The 15,324-nt window shown below is 39.2% G+C and overlaps 1 protein-coding gene across 5 annotated transcripts in view; it reads left to right on the top strand.

Annotated features, from left to right (window-relative positions):
* Positions 1-15,324, top strand: part of TEC (tec protein tyrosine kinase) — a 57,580-nt gene that overhangs the window by 37,051 nt on the left and 5,205 nt on the right. For all 5 annotated transcript variants that reach the window (XM_042812122.1, XM_042812123.1, XM_042812121.1 and 2 more), the window contains 12 exons: positions 6,155-6,256; positions 6,738-6,819; positions 8,135-8,263; positions 9,111-9,151; positions 9,390-9,571; positions 10,743-10,808; positions 11,879-11,933; positions 12,086-12,165; positions 12,530-12,663; positions 13,824-13,898; positions 14,636-14,807; positions 14,944-15,160. In XM_042812122.1, the coding sequence (XP_042668056.1) occupies positions 6,155-6,256; positions 6,738-6,819; positions 8,135-8,263; positions 9,111-9,151; positions 9,390-9,571; positions 10,743-10,808; positions 11,879-11,933; positions 12,086-12,165; positions 12,530-12,663; positions 13,824-13,898; positions 14,636-14,807; positions 14,944-15,160 (1,335 nt within the window). The remainder of the gene's footprint in view (positions 1-6,154; positions 6,257-6,737; positions 6,820-8,134; positions 8,264-9,110; positions 9,152-9,389; positions 9,572-10,742; positions 10,809-11,878; positions 11,934-12,085; positions 12,166-12,529; positions 12,664-13,823; positions 13,899-14,635; positions 14,808-14,943; positions 15,161-15,324) is intronic.

The raw sequence follows: 15,324 nt of genomic DNA, 5'->3' as shown, positions 1-15,324 counted from the left end.
CAGGGTGCTCTCTTCTTCTCTGGCACTAGTGGTGTTTGCCATCAGGATCAGTCCAGGGTGAAAACAGTCTTGCATAAATAGCACAACTATTGCAATGAACAAAACCAACCAGGATTTGTCAAATGCAGAGGGAAGAAACTTAAATGTTCTTGAGAATTCCTAATTTTGAAAGTCTCCTCTAGGGAAAAATGGTTCTTCTGAATGAGTTTTACTTGGTTCTTGTAATTTGAATAGAGAAGAGACAGAAGCTACTGACATGACTGTGGTGATATTTTAAGGAAGGAAAAAATAACCCTAATGCTGTAGGTTTCAGGATAAAATTATGTGGCTGCATTTCAACGCTACTTTTGTGCAAAAGCTTCCTTTGGAACATAACCACAACATCGAGTTACAAAAGCCTATACTAATTACTTTCCTTTCAGTTTTTAAATAGAGATTAATGTGTATCCATTCTACTGTTGCTTATTCATTTTTGCAAAATCTGTGTTTAAATACAAAGAATGTGAATAGTCACTCTTTCTAATTTATTTGTATAATGCCTCTGTAGCAACTACAACCATTGCTTTTACATCTTAGTGCTGTTTGTTAAATAGTTGATTTTAACTTATTTTTCTGCTTAATTAGACAGAAATCAAGGCAGCAAATTAGCATGTGACTTAGCAAGCGTGTAGGTGACTGATCAATGGATATTCTTGAGGTTATAATTTGGCAAGTAGGCTTACAGGTAGGTATTGCCATATCAGCAAAGGTGTGTTGCTCCTGTGGATCGCTATGCTTTGGTAGAATAGCATGTTTTTGGGATAGCCACTTCTGATCAGCCACCAGCTTTATTTTAGGAAATGAGGTAGGGCAAGAAGCAGGAACTAATTGTTCAAAATACAGCTGCGTATAAATCTGGACAGCATTTTGAGCTATAGAGGTGAGCAGAAGAGAAGTCTGTGTTCTGGAACAGAGGCCCAGAAACCCCATGTGACAAGCAGCAAGGAAGCAGCAGGAAAGTACCTAAGAAGGGAAATGTCACAGAGAGGGTCTGGATAGCCTGATGACTTCAACTCTCCTCCCTTCTTGGCTCAAGTTGCCCAGGTTTAGAGTTCAGACTGCTCTAGGTCTGCTGAAGGATGGCTGAAGGAAAGGTATCACTCTCCAGTGGGACAGAGCAAAAACTCTGTGATCTAAGGGGAGAAAATAGGGCAGAAGTATTACAGCTGGGTTAGCCAGACTCAGAGCTCTGCAAGGATGTCACAGGAAACAAGGAAGCAAATGCTTGTCTGAAAGAACCTTGAAGCTAAGTGCTGTTTGTTTAGACAGCTGGAAGACTGTATGTAATTTAGGGCCTGATCTGGATGGGGGACTGGCTGATTTATTTTGCTTCCTTCTCTCTTATTTGCTCTGCTACCTGGTGTGAATACAGCAATATAACAGAGCTGTAATTGTGTATGTTTGACTGACTGATCTCAGTTGCAGGAAAATAATAAATTGCATACAATGTACTGCAGCAATGGCTAGGCAGTTTCATCAGTGCCAGTAGAGAATTTCTTTTTCATTTGTTTGTTTTAGTTTTGGTCTTTGCTGGTGGTTGGCATCTGCTGCGCAACCAGGCAACTGTAAAGATTTCTCAGTTTCACAGTCTGCAAGACAGGGTTTAAGACTTTCTCCTTCTCACTGAGATTTGTTTGCATTATTTTTTTCCTCTCAAAATTCTTCCCATGAGTCTGATCTTGGATCAGTTTAAGCTATATGAGAACAATAATCACCTCTCACTTTTATCTCAGTTATAGCCATTTCAGAAAGGTGGGCAGAATCAGAATCATTTGAGTTGGAAGGGACCTTTAATGGCCATCTAGTCCCACTCCCCTGCAATGATCAGGGACCTGTAGAGCTTGATCAAGTTGCTCAGAGCCCCGTCCAGCCTGACCTTAGATGTCTCCAGAGATAGGGCATCTACTTCCTCTCTGGACAATGTGTTCCAATGCTTCTTATCAACATTTTTTTCTCATATGTATTTGAAATCTCTCTTCTTCTAGTTTGAAACCGTTTCCCTTGTCCTGTCAGTACAAAGAGTCTGTCCCCTTCTTTTTCATAGCTCCCCCTTTATGGTAAAAATACTTGATACTTGCTTTTCCTAGAATAATTTAGAATAATTTAAAAAAGAAAAACAAAAACAAAAAAACTTAAAGGGAGGCAGTGCGTATTTTAACATGACTAATGCACTGAAAACATAAGAGATAAAAATCTGGCCATCTAAAAACCAGCTACAGTATTACTATATTTATACAACCGGTAATGAGATGACTTGGGTTAAGGTGCCTCTTCTGTTGCAGCTGCAGTCATACCCAGTGCTTATTGTTAATGGCAAGGGTATTTAAGATAAATATATAAATTAAAAGTATGTAAGCATCCTGCATTCGACTTCGGAGAATATTCTACAGAGAAATAGGCTCAGATGACTGCTGGAATAATCAGGCTTTCCTGAGGTTTCCCAGCATTGCCAAGCAGCTCCATAAAAGGAGATGTAATGAAGGCAGAGACCTTTGGATACGTTAGGGGTCACAAGTTCCCTAGGTTACACATTGATGACCTCATGATTTCCTGTGTGAGAATTAGGAAGGAAGAGAGAAATAGTGTGAAGAACAAGAGTAAGAAACAGAAATCAGGGGTGAGATAGAAAGTAGATATTTCTTGACAGCAGGATTGACTTCTGTATATTTTTGTGTTTTTTTTTGTTTATTTTCCTAAAGTGTCCTTTGTATTGCTTAAACCCCATCCCCACTTTGCTGAAGATAAACAGCATAATGCCTTCGTAAACAGAGAGGAAGTGCACTGAAGAACCATTTTCTCTGACAGTGGGAACATGGGTTTCTTAAGAATTTGTAAAGCTACTATCTTCAGCCGAGTTGTTGTTTCAAGTGTGTAGAAGATGAATTGTCTATGCTTCTTATCTCACAGATATTTGTTGTCTCCCTTTAAGATTTTTTTTTTGTATAGGAATTTCATAATCATGTACTTTTACCATATCTGATGGTGTATTTCTAGTGTTACAACTTTTGATACTACTGTATTTTATTTAAAAAAATAGGAATGGCTTATTCTTTGCCCTGTGGCAGTAGAGTTGCTTCCCTTTTGTTATTTTCATCAAGCAAATATAATTTTAAAAACAACAAAAAAGACACCACTATCCTTTAGGGTGGCTTCGAAACACATGCTTTTATCTGTTTGTTATCCTTATTGGTATACACCATGTGTACCTCTATTACAATTTTAACCATTTTTCCTTTCCTTTTCCTTTCCATTTTTCCTTCAGTAAGCATCCTCTAGAGGTATATACTCTGCTTTGGTGGGTCCCTTGTGTTCACAGACCATTTGATTTTCAAATCCACTGTGAACACTTCAATCCAGAGAGCATGTGTGAATGTACAAGTGAAATACTGCCCCTGCTACAGCAAATCCAACTTTTTCCTACTATGCTGGGCATCTTCCTCTAAGAACAACTGCAAAAAATGGTCCTCTTTACACTGTAGTTTTGCACTGCATTATTATCTCTTACAATAATCCCATCTCTGTCACTTGTTGGAAAGAGTGGCTATTGGTGGCTCTCTCTTGGCTGGCTCATGTCTGCCCCTCTACTTCCACAATAGGTCAGGGCTCAAGCTCTCACTTGATCACACATTTCTTGACTGCTCATGCCTTGGTCTAGAGCATGCCATTAGGCATTCATAATAAATACATTACAGTGATGGTGTGCAAAAAGTCCCACTGTAAGAGGAAATTGTTAAAATGGGGGTGGAATGCTAATGGTCTTTTTGGCATCTTTCTTGAGTCATTCCTTCTTGCTCATGTGCACAACAGTTTAATTGTGAGAAATGCTAAACTAAATCACAGCTGCAGACCAGACAATTTGAAAGCTGGTGGCCATTAATAACTGTTGCTCCTGATGCAATCTGGAGCAGTACACTTGTGTTTAATTTCACATATGCAAGGTTTTTAGTTTTTTTTTAAATATGCAAAAGTAGAATAACGTGCTTTCACTAGGCTTTATTTGCTGAACTGGATTTTAAAGAGGGTCAGATTTCTATTGGTTTAGTGTAGCACCTTATGGTGATGCAAACCGAGCCTCCCTAAATCATGAAAGTATACAAAGGGATCACTTAAGGAATGCCAATATTAGAATGATCTGCTCTGTGTATCAGGAGCTTTGCTTTATTTTAGTTAATATATTTTTCTGAAGTGCTGGTTGGTTTTTCTTGGTTTCCTGTTCTTTATCTTCCTAGCACACATATGCTCTTTTTGAGCACTCATTGGATGCCAGAACTGTCCTGAAAACCTGGGAGCTGTGGAGGAGGAGAGGCTTAAAGTAATACAGCCTGTTCCTCTAATGAAAGTTTGTGACTCCAGACAGGAGAAAAAAAAAAGAAAACATATAATCTCTTTCTGTCTCACCACCACAGTTAACTGCTAGATGGGATCCACAAAATACATGATAGCGTTGCATGCTATCAGCAGTGATTTGAATTCTTTTAATGTCTCAGTAGAATGTCTAATGCCTAATTATTGTTGCAGTTTGAAAAAAGCTCCGTTTTCTTTTCTTTTTTTTTTTTTTTTTTTATCTCTGGTATTGCATGATGGTTACAGCTTTATCTGAATTCAGTTCCTGCCATTCTTCCTGATGCTGACCATCACGAGCCTGAATTTTTCATGCGTGTTTCTCTGTTTTCTTCATAACAAACTTATGAGTTGGAATACTAAATATGTTTTAAATGCTGAGGAGGCTCCTCTGTTTTTTCTGGATGGTGCTACGAGGGTGTTGTATTATGAGGGTGGCAGAATCACCATGACTGCACAGGAAGCGGCTCTCCCCTTTTTGTTTTCAGTTGCATGTTATTGTGCCAGAATTCTGCTATTTGGGCTGAAATTCTCATCCTCAGGAGATAGGAGGGGAGCTGAGTGGGGATTAGAGCATCTCCAATAATTCACTCATTACTAATTATTTCCACATTGCCTGAACAGTATTCATCCTTCATAAGCTGCATGTTGGACTGCACTTGTTGGATGTACTTCACAGTGCAAAAGTTTAACGTGCGTTTACGTGGGACCAGCCATGAGTTGTTGGCTTTTTTTTTTTATTAATATTTTATTCTTATTTTTGTTCCAGATTCCAGTGGAAACTTCCTCTCCCAAAAGCGAGAGGTGGCCCATATGTTGTCTGTAGATTTCATCATCTTGATTAAAAAAAATAAAAGTATAATTCATATAATCACTCAGGTTGGAAAAGACCTTACAGATCATCGAGTCCAACCTGTGTTATGCTGGCATGCTCAATCTCTTCCACTTCTCTTAAATGAAAACAGTATAAATAAATTATTTCAGAAAAAGCCAGTTTAAAAACGTCTGCATGTGGGTGGATTTCACTGTTGTTACTTACTGCTTTCACTAGACTGAAGCACAAGCTACCCCCAGCTGTTGTTTCCCCGAGAATTGTAGAGTCATAGAATCATTTGAGGTAGAAGGGACCTTTAAAAGTCAACTGATCCAACTCCCTTGCGGGGACACCTACAGCTAGATCAAGTTGACCTTGCTTCTTCAAGACTTCTGTCAGCCTTGGTCAAAGAAAGTTCTTTCAGCACAGACCTCAACTTATCCCAAGGACAGTTTCAGCCAATCTTCTCCTTTCTACTCTATCTGAACTTGTTTTGCCTGTGCATTGCAGTTTCTCTGGAAAGCTGGAGGGACACAGGAGCAGCCACAAAACAGTGGGAGCACATTGGTGTCAGAGCAAGCGAGCAGATTAGATGGCGTTGGAACCTTTTTCACTCACCCCTTTTAGTCATAGCTTGAGATCAGCAAGCTGTCCTTTGTAAGTTTCTTTGTAAAGAAGAGTAGGCCAGCCTATTATTATTAAAGATGGGGAACTTTATCTTGGAAAATGTAGTGCCTTCTACTAAGCAGTAGAACTTCAGTGTAGATTTTTGTGCTCTCTTTCTCCTGTTTTTGAGTTACTTCTGCAGTTAAAGCTGTATTTCTATTGTAAATGGGAAAGAAAGCGATAAGACTTTGCGAGGGAGGGGAGGGCAGGAAAAGGAAGTTAAATGAGTGCCTGTAGATGAATCAGTCTTCAGCTGTATTTAATATAATATCTTTTTTTACTCTTCTCTTACAGAAAAAGTACAGAAAAGGATCTGTGGATATTTCAAGGATCAAATGTGTGGAAGTTGTACAAAATGATGGTATTATTCCCTGTCAAAATAAATATCCGTTTCAGGTATGCTCCTTTGGTTTATATAAAATACAGCGCTCTTTTCAACATCAGCAAGCTGCTTGAATGCGACTTGCTTGAAATTACTGTTGCTTCTGTCACTGAAACCATTCTGTGGGACTGTAGGAGACAGTTCAGGATCAGGGCTTGGAAGCCATCCCCCAAAAGCTCTTCTCCCTCTGAACTCCTTGCTCTTCGGAGTTCTGCCTCTGACAGTTGGTCTTTTCCTTTCCCTATCACACTCTGCCTAGGTTTTGATTGGAAAGAGCTGGAGCCTTTGCCTTCTTTTGCATGCATACTGCTTGTATCAAGTGTGTGATTACCATTAATTTATATAGGCATAAGAAAATCAAGATAAACCTTATTGTATTTTTTTTCATTGTGATCCAAATGGAAATAAGTGTACTATATGAGTGTATTTATTGGTGTTTTGTTTTTTTTGTGTGTTTTGTCTCATTGGTGTTTTGTTTTTTTTTTCCCCTCGCAGGTTGTATATGATGCTAATACACTTTATATTTTTGCACCAAGTGCACAAAGCCGGGATCAGTGGGTGAGGAATCTGAAAGAAGGTAATGAAAACTGCTTGCACTTCATATCTGGTATATTTAGATAACTTTGCTAAAGCTGTGTGCTGGGTCTGACTCGGATGGCGTTAACTCAGTACATACTTCTCTTACTAAGCTCTTGCTATCAGCCCACAACTTCTCACTTTTCCTCTTTCTATTATTTTCCCGTCACAGTGTGTGGGTGCTTTGCTGCCGGGTGGGAACAACTCACCACAGGATAGAAAAATAAAATAGTGAAACTTTTTTTTTCAATTTCTTTTGAATTGGGCCAGATTGTCATTTGTATATGCAGTATTTGATGATGGGTATTGGGCACACAGAATTGTAGAGTGGCTTATGTTGGAGAGGGACCTTAAAATCATCCAGCTCCAACTCTCTGCAATGGGCAGGGCTGCCACCTACCAAATCAGGCTGCCCAGTACCTCATCCAGCCTGACCTTGAGTGCTTCCAGGGATAAGGCATTCCCAGCTTCACTGGGCAGCCAATGCCAGTGTCTCCAAACACCCAGACTAATTTCATTTATTTTGTGTAGTGTAGTCTCACTGCAATCAGAATTTGAATCTATGCTTTTCTATAACATGTAAAGCATCCAAAAAATTCATCCAAGCTAGTTAATGACATTACTCAAAGGTTTTATTTGAATGTAGCTAGCCAGAATGAGGGACCTATTGATGGTCTAACACTGAGGGGACATCTCCACTGAGGTATGATTCTGATTGTTGCTGCTGTAGTGAATAAAGATCATTTTCTCAAGAGCCTCTTGATTGCTTTCTGCTGCCATCAATCATAGAGTGATTTCTGAAACTCAGCAAGCTTTGAGGATAAGGGTGAGGAGCTTGCTCAACCAACTACAGGCATTGTGCCATGGAATAGTGGTGCATGTCAGCTAACTCTCTCCAGATTGCTAACTGTAGAGGAAATTCTGAGTCATTTGTGGCAGTAACAAAAGGAAAAGAGGCAGCCAGAGCTGCAGCGCCTTCACAGCTACCTGACTGCATTGGGGGGGGGCAGGTGGGTGCCTCAGCCTGTTGTGGTGAGCCCTGGCCCTCTGCCCTTTGGAGGGCAACCTGCTGGAGTAGCTGGTGTAGGCAGGGAGTATAGCACTCTCTTCTGTAGTACACAAATTGCACCTGCCATCAGTGTATGTCTTCCGTGTAGACTTGTGAAAAGTTCCTCAAGAAAAGCAATGCTACAGTAAGGACAGGCAACGAACATTATGCTTAATGTTGAAAGTACTTTAAAAGTTAGGGGCAGTCATGCTTTTTTATTATTATTTTTTGGTTTGTTTGTTTGACCTTTGCTTTTTATTTCCGGTAGGAATAAAGAACAACAGCAATATAATGATAAAATATCATCCTAAATTCTGGACAGAAGGAATTTATCAGTGCTGCAGACAGACAGAAAAATTAGCACCTGGCTGTGAAAAATACAATCTTTTTGAAAATAGTAAGTACATGTGTCCTTACATGAAATGGTTTTGGCATATGATCGTGTCATCACACTTGAATGCTGTAGGTAATGGGGAGTTTTCATCTCCAAGCACTTGTGTTTAAAAAAGAAAAAAAAAAAAAAAAAAAAAAAAGTTGTCCTTCCAAAAAAACATTTGAAGACATCTGCAAGGAATTATTGAGAGAAATTACACCAACGTGAAAATGATGCAAGAGGGCAACCAGACTTAATGAATTTGCAGACACATAGCTTAGGTTTCCTAGTAGTTTGCAAATACTCAAATGCTGAACCTGATGAAACATCACTTCCAAATACATATTTGGAAGTGACTCTTCTAGCATGCAAATCACAGCCTTTGCTTATTCCACAGTGTGTGCTGTGGCATATGAAGATGTGGAAACATGACCCTCAGTGCAATATTGTTCTGCGTAACAATACAGTAATTATTTGTTCTTGAATTTGATTCAAGGAATCCTCCTTAGTAAGAGAAGAAATGGCACCAATGGTCACTACCTGGTGAAATCAGGAGTGCCTGGTTGGTTCCCTTGATCAGAGCCTTGAGTGGCAATGGTTAGGAACTGTGGATTCCATTCCATTCAAAGAGAAATAAAAGATTGTTCCTGGTTGCCTTTATTCTACCTGACCTTTTGAATGGAAAAAAGAAGCACAGGAGACAAAAATACTTTTGGGCCAGAGAAATAATTAAAAACTACCTTTCTATATGACTTCACACATTTCTATACAAAAAGTAGCCATTGATAGGGCTTGCCATGAACACTGCTTACTCTCTGAGCTAGTCTTTTTTTCATAGGACACTTAATGCTTTTCTGTGCTCTGTTTCTAGGTGTAGTAACGCTGCCCTTGCCAATGCCAGAAAAAAGTATGGTAGGTATCTGTGCTGCTGGTAGAGAGGGTCCAAAAATAAGCACCATGGGGGCTGCGATGCTATGAATGTCTCACGCATGCCTAACCTGACCCCATAGCTCCCTCATGGGACAGTCCGAACCAGCTCAGCCTTTGCCTCTGGGCTGCTCAGCTCATTTACACAGCTGTAATAGCAGAGGTGGGGTGGAGGGAAATCAAAGAACGGAGGGGGATGATGATAATTTTGTGTCGTTTTCAGCGAAGGCCACCACCACCTGTTCCTCCAGCTGAGGAAAATGACAATGAAGAGGAGGAGATAGTGGTTGCAATGTATGACTTCCAGCCCACAGAACGTCATGATTTAAGGTTAGATAAAGGTGAAGAATACACAGTAATCGAGAAGAATGACATTCACTGGTGGAAGGCAAGAGACAAACATGGGTAAACATGAGTTTCTTATTTTTCCTTATGATGTTATTTAGGCTATTTTCATGTTCTAATAGTTTATATTGATTGTGTGTTAACAAATTGCTGAAATTTGCACCAATTCTTTATTCCCACATAGAATCCAATTTAAAAAAAGTAATTCTCAATAGACTGTGGAGACTGATCACAGAATCACAGAATGGCCAGGGTTGGAAGGGACCTCAAGGACCATGAATCTCCAACCCCCCTGCCACATGCAGGGCCACCAACCTCCCCTTTTAATGCTAGAACAGGCTGCCCAGGGCCCCATCCAGTCTGGCCTTGGACACCTCTAGGGATGGGGCATCCACCAGCTCTCTGGGCAGCCTGTTCCAGCACCTCACCACTGTCTCTGTAAACTTCCCCTGACATCCAACCTAAATCTCTTCTCCCTCTACTTAAAACCATTTCTCCTTGTCCTGCAGTTATCTGATGCAGAACTGTAGGCTTTTACAGTGATATCTCCTGTCAGACTCTATGGTTTCTGAGTCATAGTGTCAGCAGGCTGCAAAACCTGATTTGACTGGTCTGGTATTCCTGGTTTTAGGCAATAGGTCATTTGGGAGAATTGTGATTGATGTTCAGATCAACAGGCTCTGAGTTCCAAGCTTGAATGATCATTACCTTATTTAAAAGTGGATCATTAAGGGTGATCTTTGAGAGAGCTGAGAGCTGCAGTGAGATGCCTTAATGATCACAATGTCTCGACTTCAGTTCTCTTGTGTTTAAATCTTTTCACCTGATTTTAAAAGTGAAACTAACCAAACTGCAATATTGATCAAGTCAATGTTGTGAGCAGTGAAGGGTAATTGTGAGTTAATAGATACAGCAGGGCTGCTGTGGCAGTCTCCAGTGACCAACTGCAACCTCTGACCACAGAACCAGAGAGTCACTTGTTTCCTTTCCTCTCCTCTTGGCTTTGTTGCACATTTCTGCTGACTGTGTAACTCTTTAGGTGCAGCAAAGGGTGATGTGGAAATGTTGATGTGGAAATTCATTACTCAGTAATGAGTAGCACATTGGATAGCTCAGTAAAAAAAAGAAGAATGACTGCTAGTGACCTCTGGTAATAGCAGAATTAATACAGTCTTCTGGGCATGTAACTTTGCATCTTTTTGATCAGAGTATGTATTATATATTCTTTTAGGCATGAAGGATATATTCCAAGCAACTACGTAACAGGAAAGAAGTCCAGCAACCTTGATCAATATGAGTAAGTGAACGTTCTAATTAAAATGTGGAATATCATAAAATAAAAGCTATGCTTTAAGAATTACAATGCATTTTCTTTATGTTTTGAAATATTTTTATAAGCATTGAAAATAGTGCTATTTACCGTAGCACCTAATTATTTTAAATATGCATATATATGTTCTGATTCTCCTTGCTGATCTTTTGATGTATAAAATAGACTCAAGACGGAGATGGTCATCTGGCAAGTAGTTTCTAGAAGATTACTATAAAAAGTACAAAAAAAAAAAAAAAAAAAAAACCTCACCAAAAATAAACCAAACCACAAAACTCTCAGAATTTCCTGGTTGTCAGAAGGAAATATTAAAGGAAATTTTTTCATTTTAAATGTACTGAATGTCTGAATGTGTTTTAATATTAAAATGTTATCCCTGTCCAGGATGTGGCAGGAAGATAGAGGAGAAAACAGCAGAAATTGTACAAAGTAAACATAACATCAGATATTTTGAATGGAAACTCATTTTCAACGAAGTATTTCACTTGGGGCATTTGAAGTCTCAGTGTATTCATGCAATTTATCAGCTGTGAAAGTATAGAGAGGTTTTTTTTAATATTTTTATTTTTCCAATTTAATTATGAAGTAGTTATTTAGGAGCACCAGGATAAAATTGGAGACTGATCTCCAAGTCTGTTGTTCCTGAAGGTACTGAATAAAGGCTGGCAGTCAGCTTGGCAGATGATCAGGCCATGTGTAGATAGCTGCTTCAGGGCCACCGTGAGGCTGCTGGCCCGCTTTAGGAAATGTTTTGCTCAAAAATTAGTCAAATTTCCTGCACTTTATTGGTTTGTGTGAGATCTCTCTGGATTTATTTCAAGGCATTTTTATGGGTAAACTCTACAATGTAATAAGGACTATTATTGTTTTTTTGGTTTTGTTTTTTTTTTTTTTTTTACATTTACTCAGGTACAGTTCTTGGCCGTTGGTATCAAAAAATTATCGAAATGGTAACTTTGCAATACTTGATTTTAAGCCTTTTACATAAATCAAGTGTCACGGAGAACTTTTGGTTAGGTGCTGATGTTGTGTTGCAGGTGGTACAGCAGGAACCTGAACCGCAGCAAGGCAGAGCAGCTCCTTAGAAATGAGGTATGGCAGCCTTGTGTACAAACCACAGCATTTACTTAAACCTATTTAAGCTAACATTTCATTTTGGCATGTGCAAATTACAGAACAATTATGAAGGGCATGCAGCTTAAAGTTATTTGTGGTATGAAACTGTCAATTTGTTTGCAATTTAGGACAAAGAAGGTGGTTTTGTGGTGAGAGATTCAAGTCAGCCTGGCCTGTATACGGTTTCCCTTTATACAAAATTTGGAGGGTAAGTTTCTGTGTCCACCCTGCATACATTACCTTGCCTGAATTTGTGTGCATGTACACTGAAACTCTTGGCCTGGAGGCAAGGTCGGGAGAAAGCTCGGCAAAGAGGGGAGGGCTGCCAGTTAGAAAACGTGGGTTGACATAATATCAGCTTCTTGACTATATGCTTAGGCCTCCTTGGTTTTAATCTAGTGTAGATCTGACCTGCCACTAAAAGAAGGAGGCTCTGACATGCTTTTGAGTCTTTTCCTTTGTGCCAGCCTATGTGCTCACGAGGGGAGCTGCGTTGAGGAGCAAGCCAAACTGAGAATTAATTCATGTGGTTAATCTTCAACAAATGACATTGTTTTACTTCCTTTTTTCAGAGAAGGTTCATCAGGAATAAGGCACTACCATATAAAAGAAACAGTGACATCACCAAAGCAATACTACCTTGCAGAAAAACATCTCTTTAACTCCATTCCAGAAATAATTGAGTATCACAAACATAATGCAGCAGGTAGATGGACTGAAATTTTCCTGTTGTTATGGGCTGTTTTGATAAGGAATCTGAGATTTTCAATGAAGGCTTTTAGAATTTTGTAGATCCTAAATATAGAAGACTGCACTAAACTGCATTTCACATTTTTTCAATATATGTAATCATTTGAAAGATTGTGTGCATATATATATGTGTGTGTGTGTATATGTGTATATATATATACATATATATATATGTATGTATATTGTTATTATTGTTATATTGCTATATAATGTGTATATAGCTTTATATAATTTGTATTTATACCCACACCCGCTTGCTATTCCTATTATCAGCAGAGTGTAGTGGCTAGAGACCAGGGCTGAGCTTCTGGTTTTATGAGGACAAGTGGTGTTTTCTTTCCATCAGTACTTTATTTAACACTGTATACGTTGCTCTTTTGCCATTCCTATTTGCTTGTTGTACAGTGAGCAATATCCTTTTTCCCAGCTGATGTCCAAACACAGAACAAAACAAAAGTGTGGCAAAATTAATTTTTAACAGTTCTAGTGCTATTCAGTGCACACTGATCCACAGCATGACAGAAGAACAGCTTTGTTGGATTAGAAAAATAAAAGCATTCATTTTGTATTGTTTCTAATGCTGGTCTTTAGCCCAGAACAGAGAGGTAGGGATAGTACTTCTTTAAAGTACTCTCTAGGTGCTGGTTTACTAGTGGGTCACGACAACTTAAAATGATAAAAAGGAAGTAGAAAACACATGTGGATAACAGTATTTTTTCAGGAAGTAAGTGTGAAACCGGAGGGGTTTGTATGTGCAAAATAGAAATGATCAAAAGTAACATTGTGAATATGCATTTTGGGCAGTCTTTCTGATCTGGTTTAGGAAAGAGATGGTCTCTGCTCAGTCTTTGCTGGTGCTGGCATAATTGTAAAGCACAAATATTTATGTCTCTCTCTTAACAGTAATGCGAATGCAGCAAGTTAGATTCAGTGAGTGCTCTTGTGTGCTCTTGTAGCCACTTTGAATAGTCAAAGCAATGAGTTAGCAGAGAACGTGGTCAAAACTGTATGAGCTTATGAGTCAGTGTTGTAGTCTGCGGTGAACAAATGGCTTATTTGCTATCTGGCACTATTTCAGAAATAAACAGTCTCTCTTGAATTACATTTGATCATCAGGTCTTGTTACCAGGCTGCGTTACCCTGTGACCCCAAAGAAGACAACAGCACCAACAACTGCAGGATTCAGCTATGGTAATTGTGTTGTATTTATGTTACATACCTTTTCTGATGATTTTAGATGTATAAGCAGCCATGATAGTTTCTAAAAATTTTGGAAGTTTTGTACTATTATTGCCTGTTCTAACTAACTAGTGGGTTTAAATTGTACCTTACACCACTGCACAGAGAATTGTCATGGAAAGGCTCCAGAGCCAGTAGCATGTGTGGTGCCAAGGGACACGGTGTAGAGAAACAGAGCCTGTTCAGTATCTTTCTCCATGTTTTTGTGGACACCTTGGGTTCTGCCTTATTAAAGAGCTGTGCCTTTGCCTGCTTAATAAGCCTTCAGACTTCATACTCAAACTTGTTCCTTTGGTCTTTACAGAGGTGGATTTGTTAATTTGTCTTTTAATGTTTTTAGTGGTCTATTTTTAACCGCGGCAGACCAAGTGACGTGATCAGCTTCTGTGTGTTGGCAGAGCTTCGTATGATGGGAGCGTGTTGAATTAAGTCTAATAATATCCATATTTATTTGTTGGCTCTGGGAAATTTTGATTTTCACCTTCTGCGTTTGTCAACAGCTGGCTAAAAGCTGTGTCTAGATGAAAAAATATGTATTTTCTTGGTGATATGGATGTACTACATTTTTGTGTTAATTCTAAAAAGTTTTCTCCCTAATTCTCTAGGAAGAGTTTCCCTCCCTCTTCTCTACGAGTTCAGTACATATCCTAAAATAACAGTCAGTGATTCTTGCTTGTTTTGATTTACAGAAAAATGGGAAATTAATCCATCAGAGCTGACTTTCATGAGGGAACTGGGGAGCGGCCTGTTTGGAGTAGTGCGCCTTGGGAAATGGAGAGCGCAGTACAAAGTGGCCATCAAAGCGATTCGGGAGGGCGCGATGTATGAGGAGGATTTTATTGAGGAAGCCAAAGTCATGATGTGAGTTGCTACACAGTGCTTGGGACCTTTATTTTTGGTCTCTGATAGCATATACTGGAAAAATTGCTTTAGGCAGGTGTATTTTGGCAGTACTGAGAAGTGGAAAGCAATAACTACATGATGCCAATCTTTTCAGGAAACTAACACATCCTAAGTTAGTTCAGCTGTATGGTGTGTGCACACAACAGAGACCCATCTACATTGTAACCGAGTTCATGGAGCATGGCTGCCTTCTGAATTACCTAAGACAAAAACGTGGGGTTTTGAATAAAGATGTCCTGCTCACGATGTGCCAAGATGTCTGTGAGGGAATGGAATACCTGGAGAGGAACAGCTTTATCCACAGAGACCTGGTAACATCCTATCATGCAATACACTTCGTAAAATTTCTGTTTTTGTGACCTTATCTATACAGTTTTGAAGCAGCATGTTTGTAAATATCAGCTTTTATTCTCACAGAAGACTACAAGTAATTTAAGTTGACTCTTTAGGTTCTAAGCAAATATGTAAAGCTGCA

The sequence above is a fragment of the Centrocercus urophasianus genome, unplaced genomic scaffold (genome assembly GCF_019232065.1).
Source record: "Centrocercus urophasianus isolate 14NV4802_14NV808 unplaced genomic scaffold, USGS_Curo_1.0 seq_13, whole genome shotgun sequence".
Classification (NCBI taxonomy): Eukaryota; Metazoa; Chordata; class Aves; order Galliformes; family Phasianidae; genus Centrocercus; species Centrocercus urophasianus.
This window is presented reverse-complemented; position numbering and strand designations above follow the sequence as displayed.